Source organism: Triplophysa dalaica, chromosome 20 (assembly GCF_015846415.1).
Source record: "Triplophysa dalaica isolate WHDGS20190420 chromosome 20, ASM1584641v1, whole genome shotgun sequence".
Taxonomy (NCBI): Eukaryota; Metazoa; Chordata; class Actinopteri; order Cypriniformes; family Nemacheilidae; genus Triplophysa; species Triplophysa dalaica.
The window spans coordinates 2,338,446-2,362,778 of record NC_079561.1 but is presented as its reverse complement, the minus strand read 5'-3'; the positions used below and the strand labels follow the sequence as shown (position 1 = coordinate 2,362,778).

The following is a 24,333-nucleotide window of genomic DNA, read 5'->3' as shown; positions in this document are numbered from 1 at the left end:
CCCGGATGTAGTAGTACCTCTTCCCATCTAAAACACCAGAGACTACCTGATAATTCACCCGCATTCGCACAAAAAAGCCATGTTGACAAGTTTCAGTAAATAAGGGCAAATCCACAAGATATAATAGCTTCAATGCCCTTTAAATGGCAATATTGCTTCTTCTGTCACAGATATAAACGGCTACAGAAAATGTAAGGTGCCGGGCAAATCTAATGTGTAATTGCATTAGTCATGTAGTGGACACTTATTCAAAAATGTAGTCGAGTAGGGAGTAAAAGTTGCTAATATCTTTAATACTCAGTACAACTACAAAGTAGCTAAAAAGATACTTTAGTTCAGTAACTAATTACATAATACTTTACACCACACTGTGTACACCTGAATCCCTTCACGAAGACCCCTTACCAGAAGTCCGGTAAGGAAGGGTACATGCCATGGTCACTTCAATAAAGTGAGGTCTTTTTCTGATCACTTCATCCTGGATTACGATTTCTCGATGCATTTTAAAGCAAATATGAAATGTGATTTTGACGTTCCCTACAAATGTATTTGTGTTGTACTCAATTTTTTCAGTGATTTATTTTATGATTTAAGATGGTTAAAACATAGTATAAGATGATTTAGTTTCTAGGAAAGTATGTTTAATAGCTACTTGTTCCTTTATCATATATTTCCTTTTTAAATACCAAGTGGAGTGAAAAAAAACAAGGTGAAATAAGACGTAATTAGACAATATTCTACAAGAAATATTAAATATATTGTTTATTGTCAACAACTGAGTGCTGGATTCAGAGTGCACGTGCGGCGTTGTCAAGGTAACATTTAGCCAGATTCCCTTTCTGAAGGGAGTTCCAAACGCATACACGAGAGACAGTAATGACTTTTCCTTCTAAAAAAGATCACTTCAAGGGCTCAGCCCTGCGAAGGGAGTAATGCATAGGGATGCTTACTTCAGTTTAGAAAATGCTTGAGGAATGATTTATAAGACGGTTTCCTGTGAGCTGATAATGGTTTAAACAAAGTCATAATGATAAAAATTTTTTGCTGAACGAAAGAAAGGAAACCCAACTGTGCTCTGAAAGATTGAGATCTGTGCTCTTTCTCAAAATCCCCCATCAGCACCATGATACCATTTCGAACTGATACACTTTGTTTAGACCCGTCTCGGAAAATGTAAATATCTGTTAGTGATTTTAATATTTTTGATATTTAAAAATTCATATCAGATCTCACAAGAGTTTCATTTGGGCAAATGATGACCATGTTTTTTTAGACAAACGTAAAAACATTTGATGTTTTCGTTATCGAATGAATTCGACTCAAACGTAAGGAACCTCCGATTCCGTTTTATAACTATCCCAGGTACAGTTTTTTCAAGAATTTAAATTAATGCATAACATAACGGTGGCTCTCACCTTTGTGTTATATTCGGAAATGCCATACAAAATAAGTCGGTGTCTCCAACATGTTGACTAATATTGTATGTCTAGGTAAAATCAAATGTGACTCACTCCTTTTCGGAGTAAACAAGCCTGTACAGCACACGGTTATATCCACAGTAGTCAGAAGAGTAAGACGTGGTTCCTAATGAACCGCTGTTTAACTGCTAATCACCTCTTGGTCATCTTTAAACAAATGATGTGGTTTGCTTGACCTTCACCACTCAATAGGCCTTTCTGATGACATGCATGAACAGGAACTGCAAGAAAGCAGAATTGGGGAAACATTTTATAGCTGTAACAGCATCTCTAGAGTAATCACCTTAGCTTTTGGTTTTCGATCCACGGACTTTGAAAAGCATCCCCTGCAGTGGGCGAGTGATAATACACCCTTCCTTGTGGTTCTTCATCTGCATTTTATGCAAATGCTGTTTGCATTCCAGCAGTGACATCAGCGGTGGTCCCCTGTTGCTTGCACATCATTCTAGAGTATAGAGCAAGAAAAATATTTGCATACTCTTCCATGTTAATCAGACAGAACGTGTTGTATACGGTAGGCAAATTGGCGGGACAGGTGGGATGAGGTCACTATTCCCCTCCTCCGTCCTCTTCCCTGAAATGCAGTCAGTTTGTTATCATTTGGGAGACACCTGAGCCTGTAGGTGGAGATTCCCATACAACTATCACCTGATCGCTGTCGCCGGGCTTGCCCCTGTCCGTATGTAGGCGGCAAATGTAAAACTCCTGGATTTCCCCCCAGCACACCTTCACAACTTATCCAAATGCGAGTCCGTATCACTCCTTGGATTTACCACGATTCCGTGAGTACGCTGGATGGCTTTCGCGCTTCCTCCTGGTTGATTTGCACCTCTTCCCCGTTTAGTTTCCTCTGTGGTTGTGCAAAAGTGAGGCTTCCCATGTAAACCATTGACCTGATGGTGGGAAGTGCATTCCACACGTATTAGTATAGACCTACTTCACGACATTTGCAGGCCTTACACCTCTCAGCAATAAGATGCAACTTCATACAATTTATGTTTTGATCCGAGCATTGTACTTTAATATTGTGCTAATTACATATACACAAAATAAAACATCGGTGACATTCTATCTCACATGGAAACGTGACTTCCTTGAGTATAGATCTACACGCATGCATCTCTTGAACTCAATTCTGCGGGCAGAAATGAGAATCTTTGTATTAGTCCAAATAACGTAATGACTTTTAATGCATTTTAATTATGAGAGTGCAACACCATTGAACTTAAACCTGTACAAATGTTAAAAAAGATAAGTCTTCACACATGAGCATGGCAATAACTTCGAGTTTGAATGTTTCGTGATAGTAAAAGCAACTAAAGGCATAAATAAAGAAATTCTATATCAAATCTAAACCACACTACTGAAGTTCACCAAACCAAATTGTTGAAAATAACCTGTAGGAAAGCAAATTATAAAGTAGATTGTTTACTTCTATCACATCCAGAAATTCATCGTTTTGCATTTTTGTAGCAAATGAAATGAAAATGAGACATAAATAAAACCAGAATTTTACACTAAAAAGCAGTTTGAGAGGAAAATCATGTCTATTGAAAAAGCCACTGTATAAAAATGGGTTTGAACATTATAATTCAACACTATCACATTTGTATGTTTTCACTCTACAATGACAGCGCTCAAGGTAAGGATTATGCCACTGTAACCATAACATTCATTTGAGCAGACCATGACAAATGTGATTTCGATGATTATATAGAGAAATAAAACACCACAGATCGAATAAACCTGAGCATGAAAGACCTTTTTTAAATATGTGTACTTCGAGTCCAGTGCAGTTTGTGGCCCATAAGGCTGTGGACCACGAAAGAATCATCAGGAGAAACATCAGTCTCATCTCCATGATGCTACATCCCACTTCATTCGGGGGCTGCAGTGTAATATCAGTATTTGTTGATGCCAAAGAGTCGAACTCCATGAAACTGAGGCAACTTGGGAAGGATGACACTTAGTAGTGATCCTGTGTTGACCAGGAAATGGGTGGTGTCATATTTGGTATAGAAGCTGGCCAGAATGTACCTGGAGAAAAATAAAAGCATTAAACGATAACATGTCTGAAACGTATAATTTCAAACACTCTTCTTTGAGTAACTAAATTATTTCTTCATTCATTTTCTAGGTACGGTATATGCTGCCAGCATTATAAATGCATGGACCATAGTAAAAACTGTTTAAGATCAACATGGAAAACATTTACAATAAAAGCTCCCAAATGAAATGAATATGACTTATGACTCACAGCACAATAGGTGAGATGGTGAGGAACTTTCTGGAGGATGTGAACTGGATGCCGTAATCCATCTGTTCCCAGTGCGTGAGCAAACGTGCCTTGCCCTGGTCGGGTGTCTCAAACGGAGTGCCTTTGACCGTGTGCAAGAACAGATACATGGCCTGGATAGGAGTAAAGTGAGTTAACTCTGGACCGTTGACATGAGAATTTGTGTGCATTTCCAACCAATTTGACATTAACACAAAAGCAGCCCACGGTACAATTATAGGGTGGACTGGAAGTATTAGGTCTTAACAATTCACTCAAAGATAAAAATGGTATGACTTCCTTTCTTCAGCCGAAGACATTAACATAAATTGCAGTCCCTTTAATGGCTCATAATAACAGCTTCGAAAAGTACAAACATTTAAAATGTCTGTCATAATTTACTTGTTTTAAATTTGCATGGATTAATAGAAGATATTTTAAAGAATGTTTGTAACCAAACAGTTCTGAGGCACTATTGACTACCATAATAGTTTTCTTCCCACTATGTGCCCCAGAACTCTCTGGTTACAAACATCCTTTACAATATTTTTTTTGCATATCACAGAAGTTCATACAGCTGGAACAACATGAAGATGAGTCAATTATGACCGAATTTTAATTTTGGGTTGAAATTTCCTTTTATAAATGTAAATACGGGGAGGAATTAGTTCTCTTTAAGTAGAGTCGTTTTCCTCGTCATTGTATGAATGAAATACACGTTTAATTGCAAAACCAGAATACAATATGGAAAGATATTATCTTGTCATTATCTGTTATATAGTTATACAGTTTTTTCGTCATTCACTTCGATTATTTGCATCATGTCTTGAACCACAGTTTGAAGACCCTTGCCCCGGAGTGTTCACGGACCCCAGAATAAAAGGGTTCTCGGTCCGTACAGTGATGACGCAGTGGCTCTAATCCACCAGGTAAGATATTTTGATTTTGAATATTAATGAAATAAAAGAGTGACTTTTCATGTTTAGGTAAACCATTACCTTCAGGTTCACAAACAAAGATATTTTGGACCGAGTCAAAGACTGATGTAGGCCTACTGACCAGGTTGTGTAAGACATTGGTGAGGGTCCACACCACAGGTACACTGAGGAAAGGAATGCTGAGTAACACTACATGGAGGGCAGTGGTCAGAAGCAGGTAGGCCAGCCAGATCCCCCGGCTGTTCATCACCCGGGTGTTAGGGTTCACCTCGCTGTGAGCAACGCCCACATTCATCCTGCACAAACACAAGAACCATAGTATCCTCAATGTAAACAACCAAACTTATTCAATACAAACAAGGATTTCCCTTTAAACACAACGTGCTACATTAGCCCACACACTTTACAATGAGTACACAAGAGCATGCTGTTCCTCACTTCACACGTTATGTAGTACGGTTTGTTTTGGCTATCAAGACTTCATACGACTGCCCGAGATTAGTACGCACTCTTCAGGGTCGTAATTATGTAGTTCGTACTACCCGTATGCTAAATTTATATCTGAACACAGTTAGCAATCAGGCTAGTAGATCCGGGTACTAATGAATCCACGTAGCGATGAACTCTGCTAAAGATAAAAAGTACCATGTAAAGAGTCCGGTTTGAAATTAGATTGAAATAAAGCGAGTTTAAGTATGTGAAAATGCGGGTTAAAGTACATTAAAGTGGTGTAAATATGTCTTATGACAGTCACCCACCTTGCGAAGTAACCAGGAAATAGACAGTATACGGCTGTGTTTCTAAACCGAGATGCTGCCTTCATAGGCAACATTTTTACTGCGTGACGTCATCCTAGACGTGCGCAAAAATGCGGACTAGATATGAAGCGTACTTGATTATTAAACACAGCCTACATCTCCCTCTCCGTCATCTGATTTACAGAACATTTGAGAACACGGAGATTAAAACACGTACACTTAATATTTAATTAAATAAAAAATAGTTTTTTGAACATTTAATATAAGTATTAGATACTTTGATTTTTACACGAGACTTTATATATTAAATACTTTAATACTTCTAATATTAAATTGGTAAACCGTGTTTTTAATATTATACATAGTATTAAACAGTTTAAAATACTTTCTTTTATAAACTTTTTAATTTTACTTTTTTATATTTCTAATATTTATATTTTTATAACTCTGTCACCTGCCTTTTTTGAGAGTTTTGTTGGGTATGTGTCTATCTTTTTTGAATAACCAATTTTCTGTCCTTTTTTTGTTTAACTCTACTTTTGTTAAGCATGTCAATACTGATTATTGCCATGTTCCCATTTTTCTCTTCATGTACACAATGTTATACACAATTACATTTATTTGTTAATTTATATTTTTTTGTATAAACTGTTTTCATAAAAATAACAGTCAGATGTGTTATTTGGACTGTATTAATATTTGATTGAATTTATAAAGCTCTATATGTGTCTAAAAGATCATACTTGCAGTCTACAATCAGAGGAAAATATTGTTTGAATAGATGTTGTTCTTGACTCTTGCATTGTCTCACGTGCCTTTCGTGTCAAGAAATTAACTGTTTTAGCTGTAATGGATAAAATAATGCGATCTCAGATTTTCTCATCTCGTGTGGTTGTTGGTAAACCAACTTCCCTTTTTCTCATCACAATGAATGAGAGAACACAAACATGGTATTGTGTTTTTTGCTTGAACTTAGCAGCCGCATTACCTCAGAGTTCATAGGACATATTTTCTAGGAAGCTTTACACAGACTAGCATGAATGTTTATGGAAATCACATCTTCCCTCTCCTCTTACTGAGAGCTGTTGACTTCACACTGGGAAATTTAGTAACATCAGCTCTGTCATTTCCTTGTTGAAGAGAGTAAAAGCAATTTCATGTTGGTTCTTCAATTCACTTCTTTATTCTCTCAAGGAACAATCTGCATAAATCTAGATAACTTCTGACAACCATGGGTTGAAATACTTGTTCATATATTTATTAGTTATAATTTATATTGTTTAAAATGTTACACATTGTGAAGAAAACACTTATTGTACAATAAATACAGAAATAAATAGCAGTACAATAAATAGTTCATAAATATATCCTCTCAAGTAAAACTTGAACTTTTCATTCTATATCTGAATCTTTCATTATATCCATGATATGAGAACCTTTTAAGATGCAGCAAAAGCTGTTTGAACATTCTGATCAACGTGATCATGATAAATATTGATTTAAATATGTTTCACCCTATTCTCTCTCATTCCTCCCTAACACTGTTTATTCTCCATTTTAGGTGCATGCGGGGAAGCCAAAAAAGAGAAGACACGTGCAGACATGATAGAGAAGGAGTAGATCCTTTCCACACTGTCCCGACACAGAGCACTGTCATGCCACCACACATGCGAGCTCACAGTGTTTGAAGGCCTTTCCATCGCTGGTTGCTGTAGATCAAACAAGAGAAATGCATTTTTGAAATGTTTTATCACTTAATGTAATATTAATACTTTGACTAAAACATATTAGAAAGGTTTCAAATGTGGACAATTAAAATGATATTGAATACAATGACACATACTTTAAGAGCCCGGAGAAGGTTTTCGGTAACATCTGCGATCTCATTTGCCTGCTCGCTCCACTCGCTGCAAGCTGAATTCTTAAACACACCATCTTTGTGAAAAATACTGGTGTAGTTTCTCAGAGCAAGGATTATTCTTGATTGACAGGTCTAAATGCAAAAAAAAAGAATGAATTGAACACCTATGAATTAATTGTACATTGAAAACAGGAAGATACGCCATGGTATCATGGTTTTACTACAGTTAAAACAAAAAAAAATGGTTACTGTAGTAAAACAATGGTAATCACAAACAACAAAGGTTTTGAAAAACATCTTTTTGTAAAAAACATAGTAAACGTTGGTTACTACAATAAAACTATATAAGTCATTTTCGTAAATGCGGTAGACTATGTAACATAAATTAGTCAATTTAAAGCTTAAATGGATGTTCTGGACAATTTGCTTTTTACCTCTTTATTGGTTTCAAGGCTCCAGGGGTCACAGCCGTCTATTCGTCTTATAGACACTGGAGGGTCACTGATGGTTGCTGTCACAATAGCGGGCTCGACCTGCACAGACAGAAAAAGTAATGAATAATGAATTATTTGACCAACAACTAAACATGAATGTATGTCTTGATAAAAATACGTACCTTGTTTTTTAAATCTCTAGCAATCTCGTTGAGTGTGAGAGACAGAGCTCTACACTGGATGTAGTTGACCTCAGCTGGTGCTCGTGCGATCGGGGTGCCCTTGGCGCACGAGAACACCAAAAACGCAATGCAAATTGCGAGCAACAGAGATCGATCCATTTTTAAAATGCGTTTCAGTTGTTATGTCAATGTGTATCCTTTCCTCTGCGATTCTTACTGTAGTGCAAACGGACTGATTAGAAGTCACTTTGTGTGCCTGCGCCTTATTACAGACGGTGAGTCACCAGGACTTTCCCACGTTTGCACAGGTAGCTTGTTCTTAGCTTGCGCTCAGTGCAGTGAGTTTCGCTTTCTTAAAAAATATTATTGTTCCCCAAACACGTCCCGAGGTCCCAGACACAATGATCAAGAGAACTCGGCGGACTCGACTGTGCTCCGTGTTCCCTTCTTCTTAAATAGCCTATGTGACGTCATGTACGTCAGGTGTGAAGAACCCTTTGAGACTTGAGGTTAAAAGAATTTCAAAAAAGTTGACCGGTTTATTAACAATAAGATACATTTTAAATGAGATCATTCATATTTATTCATAGATTCTAGTGCTTGTTTTAAGTTAACAATTAGATTCCTTATTTTAATAAATCATTTTATCATTTAAATCTATATGTATGTGCATTTCTAGTAACTGTCAGATTCATGCACACTGTGTGACATAACAGTGGTTTGACAAAATAACACGTAATCCTGTTTTATATGGGTCTTAATATTATTGCCTAGTTTTGCACGAATACAGTTTAGGTTAAACTTTGTAGTCTGGATTGCACGACAAAACATGAAAAAGTTCCTCCAGAAGTTTGTGTAATTGGTGAAATGGGTGACTTGTCCGTTTCCAGGGGGAGAAATAGTGTGAGCCCATTTAACAGAATCACCTGTAACTTTAACATCCGATTGGTGTTTGTCCTCAATTATAAAAAGAGAAATCAAGTTTTCTATTCCAACTGGAAGACGTTCTGTATTAAAGACAAATGGTGGTCCAACACCTTATTAATAAAGAGACCTCTCTGCGTTCATATTATTGGTCGTCCAGAATGTACACCAAAATGGACAGTGTTAAAAAAGTGTCACTTTAACTCTCACAGTGTATATATTATCCACACTTTGAGAGTGTTATAGTTAACATGTAAGAATATTGTGTTGAACCCAACCGAAAAAAACAATTCTAGAGATAATACACGAGCTTGCCTAGATATTTCAAGGTTTTAGTATTAGGTGATCTGTTATCAGTGATTCTCGGTTGCTGGTTGATGACAGTGTTGGACAGTTGTCATTGGAGTTTTTGAAAACGTGTCCTTTGAGCTATGTTTTAAGAAAACATTAGTCTACGTCTTCCTCTTTACACTGAAATGCAATAAAATTGTCCCCAACCTATCAGTTGTATCAGTAGATCAGTGAGCACTCGTTAGGGCCCCATAAAAAAAGGTGATATGGGATGTTTGATGATGTAATATGTAATAACAGACCCATTAACCAAAAGTGTTCTTGAAAAGAATATTTAAAATTTTCAATATGAAAAATAAATCGATGTGTGACATTTGACCTCAGAATCCAGATTTTGTTATTGATTGAGTAAAAAGACTCTTTGCAAAGTTACATATAGCCTATAAAATAATACACTGTTATTTACTACATTAATAAAATTGTGGCAACAGATTGTAAGCAATGTTTCTAATATAACTATGTTTAAAATAAAAAAACATTTAGATTTGATTCCTCAAATTTAAACACTAAAATTAATAATTGCAAACAGTTTTTTATAAAAAAAAGATAACTGTTTTTAGAGCTCATTCAGCACAGTAGGCTAGTTAGTGCCATACATTTCACATATTATAAAACTCAGTATATGAATTCACATACTGAGGTGTTTGTTTTAGAAATCTTCAACTTACTTTATGAAAAGATGTCAGCACTACAATGCTTTCCTCCGATTTTCCACCCTTCCTAAAAACATAGGATTCTTGAGAAATCGAGGTTGTAAATCTCCTTAGTTGATCTTCCCATTCAGACATGTTTCATTAATTCACATGTTACAGAGGACCAAAGCAATTCTCCCATTCATACAACTGAATTGATAAAACTTCCAGTGCTGTAACTTTCACCACGTTCTTGGAATCCTGAATGGGATAACTTCCTCATTCAAAATTTGTTCAAATATTATACCCTTTTATTATTGGGAGGAAGTGAGACTCTCCGCAAACCATGCACATAGAGTTATCTTTAAGTCATCCCAGTATTTAGTGTGGTGTAGAAAATAAAATGACATAATGATGTTGTCTTTTGCTGCAACTGTGATTCTTCCCATTCATTAAATAAAAAAGAAAGCAGTGAAAAACAAGTTCACCTGTATAATAATATATAAGCAGTGTTAAGTATAACTAGTTACTAAGTAATTAGTTACTGTAATTACATTACTTTCCCCTTGAAAATGTAAAGTAAGGGATTACTCTTAGTTTTTCTGTAATTGAATTACAGTTAATTCTGATGAAATTTAACTAAATACTTTCTATAATATATGTGTGCAATAGTTTAATTGACATCAAAATTCAAAGTCTAACTTTAAAATATGTGCTTTAATATATCATTCTCACATTTGTAAGACTTTGGTCAGTTAATACTACTACTTTATGTAGTTTTATATTATTTATTTGAATAAATTAAGAGTTTTTTCATATCTATGCTTGAATCACTTAACTAATAAAGGTTGATGTAGCACATTGAAAGTAAGTAATTAAATACTTTTTGGAGATAGCAATTTATACAGTAATCTAATTACACTATTGAATATGTCATTAGTAACTAGTAATTAATTACTTTTTGTTAGTAACTTGCCCAACACTGTATATAAGGATGTAATTTAATGAAAACAGGAATATGATGTTATCTCCTATGAGGTCAATTTAATAACTGAATAAGAAATACATTTATTATAACACATTATAAGGGACTTGAACAAGCACAGACATTAAGATGATGACTTTCTTTCCAGTTTTTATATATTTATTTATTTTCCAAATATAAACCAAATATTTTATTTGCATTTTTTTTATTTTGTTAATACGATGCTTTTTATCACCGGGTCCGATAACTCGTCAGTTCTACTATTTTTTTTAAATCGGATTTATGTTATTAAAAAAAAAACATGTTATTAAATCATCCACGCAATATGAGTCGCTCTTGTTAAGTTTGTTAAAATGTTTAATCTTTAATTTTATTGGAACGCTTTAACGCGCTCAAGATCATCCCGGAAGTCCCTCAGACTGACCCGGAAGTGCGATGTTGTTTTTGTTTTGAATGAAGCGAGTAGAAATGCGTGTATGGATCCGAAGATAATTGTTGTCTAAAGGTATGATTTACCGACAAATGACACTGTTAATGGTTCAAACTCAATATTTTTCAGATCCGTACTAAGTTACTTGTTTGTTGAAAATATGCATTCCGTCTTTTAAAAGTAATTGAATGTAGAACCTGCAGTGAAAAGAAATAACGTTTACCGTTACTGTAAATAACATTGTGTTGCTCTTTTATTCAGAATGATTTAATCATAATACTTTAATATGAATGTAATTCGGGCAACCTGTCGCACACTTGAATAATAGTTATAGTCAAAAGTTGTGTAGTCTTTTACTTTGTAGCTGTGTTTCAAAACTCTACTTAATACCTGTATCATGCAGTCTAAAAAGATAGCTCACTAGTGTTTTCTAACTGTGTTTTGCTGGCCCTTGTGCCAGCATCCTCATGATGAACTTCGAGGGTCTGGACCCGGGCCTGGGCGAATACGCGCCCGGCCTGCACGGCAGCCTGGAGCCCGGTCTTGACTCATCTATGGACCCACGGCTCGACCCGGCCCTTCTTCAGGGCGTAGAGCTCGACCCCGAGGGGCTTGTCGTGCCCGAATCTGTGCACATTGTGGAGGGCATGTACTCGGAGCTTCACAGCGTGGCCGCGGAAGTCGGGATCCCCGTGACAGCCACTTACTTTGACCTACAGGAGGAGCTTTTGTGGATGGGGAACCACCGGGTATAGTGACACATTTATGACAGCATGTGTGTCATCTTCTGTTGAAACAGAGGGTTGTAAAAGCTGACTGTATACGTGCAAAGTTTCACCAAAAATTCTGCATACATCAGTCAATTTCTCAATCGGTGTGGGAAGATTTAGGGTTACAGTTGAATCTTAGGGCAAAATATAGATGTGGTGCGATAGTAGTCACCTTGAATCATCTGTGACTTACTTCCATAAATGTGATGTCACTTTATTCACAGACCTTTCCTTTCTTTCATAACAGGGACACGCAAGTTCTTTTTTTGGCCCGACGATGGGCCGCTACTCCTCTTTTCAGGTGCACTTGACGGATGACATTAGGCAAATCCAAAGTATGGACACAGGGGTGCTGTTTCTGACCAAGAACAACCTGAAATGCCTGACGCGTGGAGGCTGGATAATGTTTGATTATCCGTGAGTTACACATATGGATGTACATATATGCTGTGACCATATAGGCATGTTCAAGCACAAAAATACTGCAGAGCCACACGTTTTTATATCTTATAATAAAGACCTTTTATTTGCTAATGTGTGTGATCTTTGATTTCCATTCATTCATTTTGTTTTTAGGACGGAGGAGGGCGCTGACATGCACAGTTTGCTTCTGACTGATAACAACACTTTATTAATGGGAGGTCTCCAGAATTATGTGACGGAATTTGACCTCACCACAGTGCAGGAAACCCAAAAAGTAAGACAATACAATATTTTTAATTTAATATTATAGTTTTTATTCATGATAGCATCTTTAAGAATGAGAAACTTCTACATGTGAATGCATTCGTTGACTTTTCTTTGCTAAAAAATTACCCTCATGCATGCAATTTCAACAAATTACAGCCCTGCCCAAATTAAAGCGATTGACTGAGCCAGAATCACCTTACGAATCTTTGTTCTGCATTCTAAGTTGGCACATGAGAAAGTATTTTCAAAATGCACGCATCACAAGAAATGTTGATGCTTTTGTTCTTGTTTAAGGTTTTAAGATGACTCGTCACAAATAAAGTACAAAACAACTTCCTGTTGAGGGTGTGACCTCATATGTTTATTTCATCCCTGTCCCTCTAGTTTACTGTTGAGGTTCCTGGAGTCGCCATCATGAGACAGTCCAATCGCTTCTTCTTTTGTGGCCACACCTCAGGCAAGGTGAGTAAAGGAGGGAATCGAAAATGGATGTGGAACAAATAGTTTCCTCCTTTCGCTTTTCCCACAGAGTAGAGTGCAAATTAATGTGCTGCATGTAAAGTTTTTTTCTCTTAGCTACTGTGGGAACATGCTTTCTGCAATTTAGCTGTAAAATTATGGTAGACTACGTAGGGCTTTTTCTTTTTGTTCATTCATCTATTCATAGTTTTCAGCTCATACTGACGTTTGGAATTTTAACAGGCCTCAGAATTAAATAAGTCAAAAGTTTTAAGCACAAGGATAGATCACGTAAACTAAAACAGTGCTTTTATTTTATTAGTATTTTTTGTGTTTTTCTGCAGTTAATTTATTTAAATTAATACAATAAAGTGATTCTTTTAAAAGAGGAAAACACTGAGAAAATAACATTTCTCGTACACTGAAACAGCATTAACATAAATGTAAAGCAGTTTGTAGCACCTCGTGTCAGATTGAGGGATAGTTTACCCAAAAATGAAAAATATTGGATCATTTATTTAACCATTTTAAATCTGTCATCTGACTTCATTTCTTCTGCAAAACACAAAAGAAGATATTTTGAAGAACGTTGGCAACCAAACAACACTGGCCCCCATTCACTTTTATTGTACGGACACAAAACCACTTCCAGACCTATCTGAGATCTCTCAAGTATTTTCTTTTGTGTTTAATGAAGGAAAGAAACAAATGCAGGATTTGAGGACAGAATTTTAGTTTTTGGGTGAACTATCCCTTTAAGGACAGCCTGGTTTATATGTAATTAATTTCTGACTCTACTGGACTATTTTCTTTTGAGTGAACAGAAATGTCCACGTTTAGTAAGTGACCCATCTCTTGTGTAACTCTCTGTATTAGGTGTCTCTAAGGGATCCACGCACGGTTAAAATGGAGTACGAGTTTGACGCTTTCTCCGGAAGCCTATCTGATTTTGACGTACATGGCAACCTACTGGCAGCATGTGGCTTTTCCAGTCGTGGTCTGAACGGACTGTCATGTGACCGGTTTTTGATGGTGTTTGACCTGCGTATGATGAGGGCCATCACCCCGCTGCAGGTCCACGTGGACCCCCTGTTCCTCCGCTTCATCCCCACATACACCTCACGTCTGGCTATCATTTCACAAACAGGTAAACATTTTCTTTTTGTCAGAAAGAAAATGCGTGTCGTTGAGATCTCGAGATTTTCTCACAAAGCTATTTTATGGCCTCACATTGACAATATGTCATTTAAAACCTGTATATGACTCTTTCTTATGTGGAACACAAAAGAAGATATTTTGAGAAATGTCTCTGCGGTTTTGTGTCGTACAAAAAGTCAAGGGGGGCAAATGTTGCTTAATAACTAACGCTCTTCAAAATATTTTCGTCTTTTGTGTGCTGCAGAAGAAAGGAAACAATACAGGTTTGAATGAATAAGTGATGAACGAATTAGATTTTTAGCCATCCCTTTAACAATCAATTCCTAATTTCACTTTAATTATATGGATATTAGCCATGTATGGTCTGTGGAATGTTTTAGTTTGGGCCATCCATCCATCCATCCATTCGTTGGTAACCTACCCTTACCGCTGATTGAAATAATGATAAATTCCTCCCGAAGAGTGATGAAATTAAAACCTATTGTATCATGTATACTTGCATGCCTTTGGTATGTCATAGAATATAGCAAAGACGCTGTGGAAAGAGATTAATCATTCAGCCTATCTAAACAGAGAAAAGTAGTCACTGTGCTGTTTGGTATCATTGTGTCCACCACACTGAACATGACCAGAGAAAGCAAAGGATAGAGTCGTCTGAGGAGCTCAGAAAGAAAATAACAGACGAGCACGATAAAGGCTACAATACCATCTCCAAGCAGCTGGACGTTCCTGCGACAACAGTTGCAAATATTATTAAGAAGTTTGAGGTCCATGGAATTGTAGGAATCGGCCGCATGAGGAAAATCCACCACAGATTGAACAGAAACATACTGCCCAGTGTCAGAAAGATCTGTCTCAGTCGTAGGTCATTGGTCCTCCAACAGGATACTGACCCAAAACACACGGCTAAAACCAGCCAAGTATGGATAAGAACAAAATATTAGGTTAGGGGTCCCATCATTTTGGTCCATGAATTTTTATTTATTATTTACAATATTATTATGAATAAAAAATCAAAAGCAAATTCTGATTTCTATTAAATATTGAATAAACAATGGCGGATGCCAATTACTTTTGTCACTTTAAAGTTATTTATTTACACTTTTAAAGTTATTTCAGAGAAAATTGTGCATTCCTCGTTTTTGTGGACGAGTACCAACAAATTTGAGCACATCTGAGGTATGAGAATTACTGGCATTGCTAGTGTAGTTGCCACTTTCCCTGATCTGTTTAATTTAAGTGTTAGGGTATTTTTCTGTGAAAAACATATTTTTCTGCAATTCAATAGTGGTTTACTTTGATCTACCCTTGTCATCCCCTGACATGGTTGTATTAGTTTTGTGTTTCCATCCTGTTCTGCTGTTGCCTGTCCATTGGCAACTGTTTCTTATTGTAACCTTGTGATAAGCATTCAAAAGTCCCACCTTACTTTCAATTCCCTTTTTCCGTTTTTCATTTTGTCCAAATAGATTTTCAGTAATGCAGGTGAAGCTTGACACAGCTAGTATACCGCAATGAAGCTAGAACAAGAATATATGTTTGATTGTTTAATGACAGTCTCTCTAAGAAATATATTTTTAATTAACTTGGAGAAAATACAAGAGTCTGCTGTATTCATGTGGGTAGAGCCATATACTAACAATATAAATGCATGAGCAATGTACTGGACATGAAATGTGAAAAAGTATATATCAGTATTTTTGCTCTTGATTTAAAGGGGTCAAATGACCGGGCTAAAAATAAATATTATCATTTAATTTAAATGTACTGCAATGTGTATACACAATTTAAGGTTCAAAAACGCAGTTTTTGTCACATACCATGCATGATTGTATCTCTTCTTTGCTCCGCCTCTCTGAAACGTGCAGATTTTTTACTTAGCTCATTATTCTGAAAAGCGAGGTGTGCTATGATTGGCCAGTCAACCAGTGCGTAGTGATTGGTCAAATACTGCAAGAGAGTGCGGGAAATGTAATGCCTCTGACCATATTTGGAACATCAGGTTCCTCTTCAATTGTACTGACAGGTGCACCACCTTACTTTCGTATACATTTGGGCGGTCTTAGTCAACTCATACCACCAACTGATATTAGATTTGTGGGGATGTGGTTACACAAGCCATTTCGGGCAGGTCTGGTGAGCATTTGCTTTTAGATAGAATGCATCTTTTGTTCCGACACTTTAATTTGTGCAATTTTACGTGTCTAATAAATGCATGGGCAACTTATAACACACCAAAGACACAGAAAAGCACGTGTTCGCGCAATATGACCCCTTTAATAAAAAGCTCATTTTCGTTTTCTGATTTTATAAAATCATGATTTGTGTAGGATATTTAAAATGCTAAAAGTTCAAAAGAAAAGGTTTGTTTACTTTTTAAAAGCACATTTAAATGCTACTAAAAGTGATGAGAGACAGTTGTGGTATGTATTGTGTGTGTATTATTTTAAGTTGTAATACAGTAACAAGTATGCACTTTTAAAAAATGATTTGAATGTCACCGTGTGTTTTAAAACTTAAAATGATCTGCAGCGCTGGTGTGTGTCTGTGACTTCTGTAGGTCAGTGTCAGTTCTGCGAGCCCACTGGACTGGCCAGTCTGGCTGACCTCTTTCACGTCAACACAGTGGGGCAGCTGCTGATGAGCTTCGACGTGTCCTCCAGCAAACAGGCGCTCTCTTTTGGGGACTCTGGTGGCTGTGTGCATCTGTGGTCGAGCGCTCCAGAGGTGTCCTATAACAGTTACTCCAGGGAGACTGAGTTAGCCCTGCCCTGCCTGGTGGACTCGCTGCCCCAAATGGACTGGAACCATGAGCTGATGCCGCTCTCTCTTATTCCAATGCCTCTCACCAGTTCCGAGCCCTTGCTTTCAGACTGGGCCTCCAACCTTATTTCTCCCAGCCCCAGGTAAAACTGAATGCTATTGAGCTTACTGTACAATGCTGCCCCCTTGTGTACACTTAAAGGGATATGTCCCCCCAATTTTTTTTTATTCATTATCATTTCTTGCTAAATCTGTATATGACATAAGAGAAGTTATTTTGAGACTTAGGGAAATCTTTTTGTCTTCATATAATGTAAGTCTATGGTAGCCAATGTTGTTCGTTTACCAACATTCTTCAAAATATCTTCTGTTGTGTTATGCAGAAGTAAGAAAGTCAAACATAAAAACGTAGTTTTTGGTTACAAGTTCCCCTTCAGACTCATTTAAACGCTAATAATCTGGACCTGGAGTGTTAAAATAATCACACATTTTTCTAAAATTTTTGCATAAATATGTGGTTATTCTAGTTTTCTCACTTTGGAAGTTTTACTCCAGCATTTAAAGTATTAATACCCCACTGATGGAAATTCTATCAGGTGATTGATTTGTAAATTTGTTCTTTCCTCTGTTGCAGACGAGCCCCCCCAGTAGATCCTGAAATTCTTAGGACTATGAAAACAGTGGGCTTTATTGGATACGCCCCCAATCCTAGAACCCGTCCTAGAAACCAGGTAGGCGTAATTTTAATAATATGATTTTACAGGATCATTTAATTTAACATTTTAAGTCTACAATGTTGTAAATATTTGGCATAACAAAACTCTTAGAGACGCAAGTATGTTGAAGCATTCAAGAGCAGTAATACCAGCTGAATGCTGTCTGTCCGGGTATTTTTGTTTTGACCTGTCCGGTCTTTGTTTTCTGCAGGTTCCCTATAAGATTAAAGAGATAGAGGTTGACTATGACAACTATAATCAGGTTCCGGAGTCTCCCAGTGGTCGAGATGAGGAGCCACATCTTTACATGGTGCCGAAGAAGTACCGTAAGGTAATGATGAGTTATTTTTTCTCATCTGATGTTTGATTCTGTAATTCTTGTGTGTTGTCCCCTTGACGTCATTCACAATTAATTTTGAAAGCACTTGAGTTGAATTTATTACTGGGGTTATTTAAAATAATGCAGGTGAACAGGAAAAACAACTGATTATGTTTCATGTCCTTGTATCAGGTGACCATTAAATACTCCAAACTGGGACTAGAAGACTTTGATTTCAAGCACTATAACAGGACTCTGTTTGCTGGTCTGGAACCTCACATACCCAACGCTTACTGTAACTGCATGATCCAGGTGAAAATATGCACTCAAAAGCTCTTTCGGTGTATTTTTTTTATATACATACTTTTTATAGGTATGTGTTTAGGTAAACTTCTTATTTCTGTTTCATTCTTTGAACTACTAACAAAACTCCACAATTTATCTAGAAATGCTTGTTAAATGAAAATTAGATTGGTCCGTTTGTTTTTCCGTGGCTGTATATGTAATGTTATATCACATAGTTAAAGAACAACTTGAGTTTAAATGTTAAATTGGGGAAAATCCCAATACATGACCATGTTCGTCCTCGGAATTTTTGTTCCTCTGTATGGAATTTCTGGAATGCACCGTATTAGCTTCGGTGGTTTTTTAATCGTTGACTCCGTGTGTGCCGTGGCAGGTGCTGTATTTCCTGGAGCCAATCAGGTGCCTGGTACAGAATCACCTGTGTCAGAAGGAGTTCTGTCTGGCCTGTGAGCTCGGCTTCCTCTTTCACATGCTGGATCTGAGCAGAGGAGACCCCTGCCAGGTAGCACTTGTGACATCACCACGATTGCAGCCTCTCAACCAATCAGATGGTGACACGGCTTTTGCTTGCTTCCTTCACAGGCCAGCAATTTTCTCCGGGCTTTCCGAACAATCCCAGAGGCATCTGCGTTGGGTTTGATCCTGGCGGATTCTGATGAACAGACAGGGAAAGCCCGTCTGGGTCGCCTCATCCAGAGCTGGAACCGTTTCATTCTTGCGCAGCTGCATCAGGAGACACTGGAGCAGGAAGGACCGCAGGCATACAGAGGGGCAAGCAGCAGGTGTGGACCACGTGATGAAACTGCATTTGAACGTTGACCAATCAGAATCAAGTATTATTTTAATAAAAGTTTAAATTGCAAGGAGACATCCAACTGTTCTATAATATAACTTCCAAATGGGAAATTACTGAAATGTCTTTTAAAAGAAATAAGACAACGGCTTCCCTCCCTTATCTTGCTATGTGTTTACCTGCATGCGTCTCTGTGTGCAGTGGGCTGGGTTCCTCTGCTGAGTCTGTGATTGGACGGTTGTTCGGCTGTGAAGTGGAGAACAGCAGTTTATGTCGCTGTGGGAAGGAGACGGTTCGCTCATCTATGACTCTGCTGTTTACCATGCACTACCCGGAGCAGAGCTCTCTCGGTCAGAACCGGCAAATATTATTCCCTTCATCTGAAGTGAATAGCAGGGACGCCCAACGTCACACATTATGTATCAAATATGGTCTCCCTTATCATTTCATGCATTTCAGAACTTTACTAACAAGCCGACCAAATGCATTTACAAGATTTACAAAATGTGCACTGTTGGGGTACTTTAGAAACGTCGTTTCATGTCTCAGACGGATTGTAGTAGAGTAGGCGGGGCGAGACCGTGGTTCGAGGCCGGTAAGTGATTGTTAATTAGCGCCAGTGGTTCGCGCACCGGCCTCGCACCACGTAGGAGATTGGGAGCGTATAAAGAAACAATGGCGACCGGACCGTCGAAGAGAGAGGACCGGGCCCGAACTTGTGTTTGTATTTATGTTTATGTTATTTCGCCGGCGGTCGTCCGTGAGGGGCCGCCGGCTGTTTTTATTTCTGTTAATAAATGTTTAATGTCTGCCGGTTCCCGCCTCCTTCCTTCCCTTTTATTGAGATTTGTTACATGGATATAGATGTGAAATGCAGAATTACAATTGGTATGTAACTGAACGAAGTTTCTGTTGCTTGTTTGTTTTATGCACAGATAAGACGATAGAGGAACATGACTTTGCAGATGTTTTGAAGAAGAGTATCTGTCTGGAACAGAGCACACAGGCCTGGTGTGACAACTGTGAGAAATACCAGCCAACTGTAAGTCTATTGCTCTCTCTCTCTATATGGCCATTTCTAGATGCCAAAGAAAACGTTTAAAGATGTTTGTAGATCAGAATTTCATCCATTCAATGGCTGTACTGTTATGACATAGACACAACAACATAATCTCTAAACAGGTGCAGACCCGGAACATTCGTTGTCTGCCTGATGTTCTGGTGATAAACTGTGAAGTCAACAGCTCTAAGGAGGCCGAGTTCTGGAGAGCTCAGACTGAGGTCAGATCCTCATACAACCATGCATTTAGACTTAACGGTCTTTAATAAAGACGTGTCATCCATGTTTTAGGTTCACCACATTGTACTTCATATAAAGATGTCTTTATGTTTAATGTGACAGTATGATATTTAGGTGCTGTAACAGGAAGTTCATTCTAATGATTTTTGAATTGGTGTTAAAGCCTTTAGGCACAGTCATTTGTCTGAGTTTTCTGTTCATTCATAGATGAATACTGTTTTTGTTCACAGTATGTGTTCAACAATGCTCTAAAGAAAGAGGCGGCCGAACCTCCCAAACCCAAAGAGCCTCTTCCTACAGAATGGTGTTTGGAGTAAGGGATGCTCAGTTTGAATATGATCCAGATTTTAAATCGTTATATATTATTAAACCACAGATGCTTTGTATAGGGAGGAACTATGCAGTGTGGAGGGTTTGACCTTTGACACGCAAGCGGAGGACATGAGGCACGTCTGGATCCCTCTCAGTTTGAAGATGTGCATCAGTAAGACTCAAGGCCTGGAGGTCAGCAGCCTATCTGTGGGAGAGGAGGTCAGGAACACTTTAGTATGACGACAACTGATATAGAGGTCTGGAATATCACCAGAATTTTGAAACAGTAAATTGTCTGGTGTGTTTCTGTTTGCTTTTGTAGCTGACCGAGAGTGAAGAGGCAGAGGGGGCGTCTATCTACGATTTGGTGGTCACCGTGTCTCATATTCAGGATCCACGGACTGGAGGAAACCTAGTGGCTCATATCAAAGTGGGAGAGACCTACCACCAGAGAAAAGAGGTGTGGGATTGACCCCGAATTTAGTCAAATGATCTTTAGATCAGACATTGGCCACGTGATCAGTCATGCTATGTGTTCAAATATCAGTTCTTTCTAGATGTTTGACCTAAATCGGATGATGGTGTGAAAAACATCTGTTTTGTTTTTAGGGAGTAACACACCAGCAGTGGTATCTATTCAATGACTTTCTGATCGAGCCCATAGACAAGGTAACGATAGCACACACCTCAAAATATAATGTATTAGCTTGATTGTATTGTATTGTATTTATGGAATTGTTTCACTTTCAGGCTGAATCGGTTCAGTTCGATGTCAACTGGAAGGTCCCAGCTGTACTTTACTATGTCAGGAGGAACTACAACGCCAAGTACGATTTGAAAAGTATGTGATGCATCACCTCAAAGAATTTTGGACTTTCGTCAGTGCTTTATCACGGATCATTTCTATACATATCGATCTGTTTTTGCTCATGTAGTTAAGAATCCCATCGAGCCCAGCGTTTTGCTGACGGAGGCCTCGTTGGCACGGAAACAGAGGAAGAGTCACGCTACCTTTATACCTCTCATGATGAGCGAGATGCCACAGGCCAGTGACCTCGTGGGACTGGACGCAGAGTTTGTCACGCTTAACCAGGTCATTTATAGACGCCATCTTCATTGATTGTTGACATTCTGTCCGATTCAGATCTAAAGATTATGAGCTTGACTGGGCAAGGTGTCTTGTTTTTGCCGAAACAGGAGGAGGCAGAACTACGCAGCGATGGGACCAAGTCTACCATTAAACCCAGTCAGATGTCTGTGGCCCGTATCACCTGTGTGAGAGGTCAAGGAGCCAACGAGGGAGTGCCGTTCATTGATGACTACATATCTACACAGGAGCAGGTGAAGATATGGATGTATTTCATGTTTAGACTGTCACATTAACTGTTTGTATATATTGTTGAGGAAATTAAAAGAAGGAGTGATAGGGTTATTTGACCCTGACTGTTGAATATGAGAAATGAAAAGTATTTTGAAATGACCGTATGACGAAAAAAGTGTCTTATCTCTTCGCATGTTTAGGTGGTAGATTACCTGACCCAATACTCTGGTATTAAACCCGGAGACCTCGATGCCAAAATCTCTTCCAAACACTTGACCACTCTGAAATCGACGTACCTCAAGCTGCGATTTCTTATTGACACTGGAGTTCGCTTCGTTGGTCACGGTTTACAGAAGGACTTCCGAGTCATTAACCTGATGGTGAGTTCAAATGAAATGGAATGTTTTTTTCCAGTCTGTGGATCAGTTTGAAATGGAAACTAATATCACACCTCACAAATGTTTTTAACAAGCACTTTGTATTGCAACAGGTTCCTAAAGATCAGGTCATCGACACTGTCTACCTCTTCCACATGCCTAGGAAAAGAATGATCTCTTTGCGTTTCCTGGCGTGGTATTTTCTTGGTAGGTCTTTGGTTTAATTTTTCCATTCTGATTTGTACATTTTGTTTTCCGCTCATCTGTGTTTTATGTCTTTTGAATGTATAGATCTGAAAATTCAGAGCGAAACCCATGACAGTACTGAAGATGCTCGGACCGCCCTGCAGCTGTACAGGAAGTATTTAGAGCTGAGTCACAATGGAAGACAGGACGAGTTCAGGAAGGTTCTCAAGGCTCTCTATGAGAAGGGACGCAAACTAGACTGGAAGGTTCCAGACCTTGACTCTTCAGATGGTCAAGGTAGCCCAAAAAGTACGAAACACTAATATGGCAATGAGAATACTTTCAAGTAAAAGTAGATTTTTTTCATGATATGGTAATGGTAAATGGTAAAAATGTCTTGAACCTAGGGGTTTTCAAACTCTATGATGCAAAGGACCCCCAAATATAATTAACATTTTGTGACGGACCCCCTTTTCTAAAATATATATCAATCTTTATTTTTCTGTGTAAAGAAACGTTTAAAATGTGTAAAAGGATATTATAAAGACAACGCATTGTTTCTAAACCTAAATAGTCTGCAACAATTTCACTTTGAGTCCCAAAAAAGAAACGATAGTGAGCAAAGATTCCCTAGATAGATTCAAATATGAACAATTCTGGAGACTATCAATAGCAAAAAAAAGAAGATAAACAATGTGGACTTTTATCATTTTTCTGGGGGACCCCTTGCAAACTTCTGGAGAACCCCTTGGGGACCCCGGACCCCAGTTTGAAAACCCCTGTCTTAAACCAACACATTATGTGTCTACATGATTTTAAGTCAATTTTCTGATGTTCTTTAACCTCCGCAGGGACAGCTGTGTTTCCCTCGGTGATGGGTTTATAATCCCGGTTTAACTCGGTTTGATTGTATTCCTGCCAAAAAGATGTCTGTTCATCAATCAGTGTTCTCGTTTTAATATATTGCGAGCCATTTCTTTGGGTGTATTCATGTCATTAGACCAAAATGTTTTCTGTTCTGTCATTTGACATGTAAAAAACAATTTCATGTTTTCTTCAAAGCATTATGTCACCTGTACGTGGTACGGTATGTCTGGGAAGAATATACAAACGGAACTGAGACCCAATTTAAGAAAAAAAAAAGTGATTTTCCTTGCATTTGACTCTGTGGTTTCTTTTGCACCTGCACCGATGTAGTTAAACAGTGTTTGAAACTGAACTCACTAGAATATGAATTAGGCTGTAAATGGATTTACAGTGTGTTGTTTTCTATTTTGTAAGTGTACATTGTAATAATGTGGCAGCTGAATAAAGAATTTTTGATAAATCTTCGGGGAATATTTGAAGCTCATTTCTACCAGGTGGATTCTTTCAACATTTAGCTTTACTGAAACCATAATTAAAAAACTAAGGGTTAATGTAATCCATATACAGCATTTCAATATGTAAGATCTCTTTGTAGAACGTGATCAAAGGAAAAGGTCATGCATAAAGAAACATAAGTACATGTACTTTTTAATATACTTTAGCATGCAAAAAAAAAATAAGATTATAAAGAAAACATGCTTATGAAGAGTTTTTTAATCATGTTTTTAGTTATGTTTTATTGTGTTAG

The 24,333-nt window shown here is 37.8% G+C and overlaps 2 protein-coding genes across 4 annotated transcripts; one reads left to right on the top strand and one right to left on the bottom strand.

The window, feature by feature from the left end:
- Positions 1–2,650: 2,650 nt before the first annotated feature.
- On the bottom strand, positions 2,651–5,586 carry ormdl2 (ORMDL sphingolipid biosynthesis regulator 2). Of its 2 annotated transcripts, none has more exons than XM_056732685.1 (4): positions 5,450–5,586; positions 4,813–4,987; positions 3,736–3,887; positions 2,651–3,515 (listed from the first exon to the last, which is right to left on the bottom strand). In XM_056732685.1, the coding sequence occupies exons 1-4, from the start codon at positions 5,521–5,523 to the stop codon at positions 3,380–3,382; spliced, it is 537 nt and encodes a 178-aa protein (XP_056588663.1). In that variant the 5' UTR covers positions 5,524–5,586; the 3' UTR covers positions 2,651–3,379. The 2 variants fall into 2 exon arrangements, with proteins under 2 accessions (XP_056588663.1, XP_056588664.1); XM_056732686.1 differs by lacking the exon at positions 5,450–5,586 and adding an exon at positions 5,130–5,391.
- A 5,656-nt stretch (positions 5,587–11,242) lies between these two features.
- On the top strand, positions 11,243–24,046 carry pan2 (poly(A) specific ribonuclease subunit PAN2). Of its 2 annotated transcripts, none has more exons than XM_056732619.1 (26): positions 11,243–11,323; positions 11,709–11,997; positions 12,266–12,435; positions 12,595–12,715; positions 13,093–13,170; positions 14,044–14,314; positions 16,886–17,231; positions 17,723–17,819; positions 18,016–18,135; positions 18,316–18,435; positions 18,803–18,931; positions 19,012–19,211; positions 19,424–19,572; positions 20,158–20,264; positions 20,405–20,503; positions 20,753–20,835; positions 20,912–21,053; positions 21,157–21,294; positions 21,444–21,503; positions 21,585–21,675; positions 21,770–21,927; positions 22,032–22,175; positions 22,356–22,535; positions 22,646–22,739; positions 22,824–23,015; positions 23,570–24,046. In XM_056732619.1, the coding sequence occupies exons 2-26, from the start codon at positions 11,716–11,718 to the stop codon at positions 23,602–23,604; spliced, it is 3,606 nt and encodes a 1,201-aa protein (XP_056588597.1). In that variant the 5' UTR covers positions 11,243–11,323; positions 11,709–11,715; the 3' UTR covers positions 23,605–24,046. The 2 variants fall into 2 exon arrangements, with proteins under 2 accessions (XP_056588597.1, XP_056588596.1); XM_056732618.1 differs by having other exon boundaries at positions 22,824–23,027.
- The last annotated feature ends 287 nt before the right edge of the window (positions 24,047–24,333 follow it).

Coding starts and splice junctions, on each gene's coding strand:
- pan2 (XM_056732618.1), top strand. CDS start 11,716: ATGATGAACTTCGAGGGTCTGGACCCGGGCCTGGGCGAATACGCGCCC. Junction 18,136..18,315: donor TGCCGAAGAAGTACCGTAAG/GTAATGATGAGT, acceptor TCCTTGTATCAG/GTGACCATTAAATACTCCAA. Junction 18,932..19,011: donor GCAGAGGAGACCCCTGCCAG/GTAGCACTTGTG, acceptor CTTCCTTCACAG/GCCAGCAATTTTCTCCGGGC.
- ormdl2 (XM_056732685.1), bottom strand. CDS start 5,523: ATGTTGCCTATGAAGGCAGCATCTCGGTTTAGAAACACAGCCGTATAC. Junction 3,888..4,812: donor CCAATGTCTTACACAACCTG/GTCAGTAGGCCT, acceptor ACTCCTATCCAG/GCCATGTATCTGTTCTTGCA. Junction 3,516..3,735: donor ACCATCTCACCTATTGTGCT/GTGAGTCATAAG, acceptor ATTTTTCTCCAG/GTACATTCTGGCCAGCTTCT.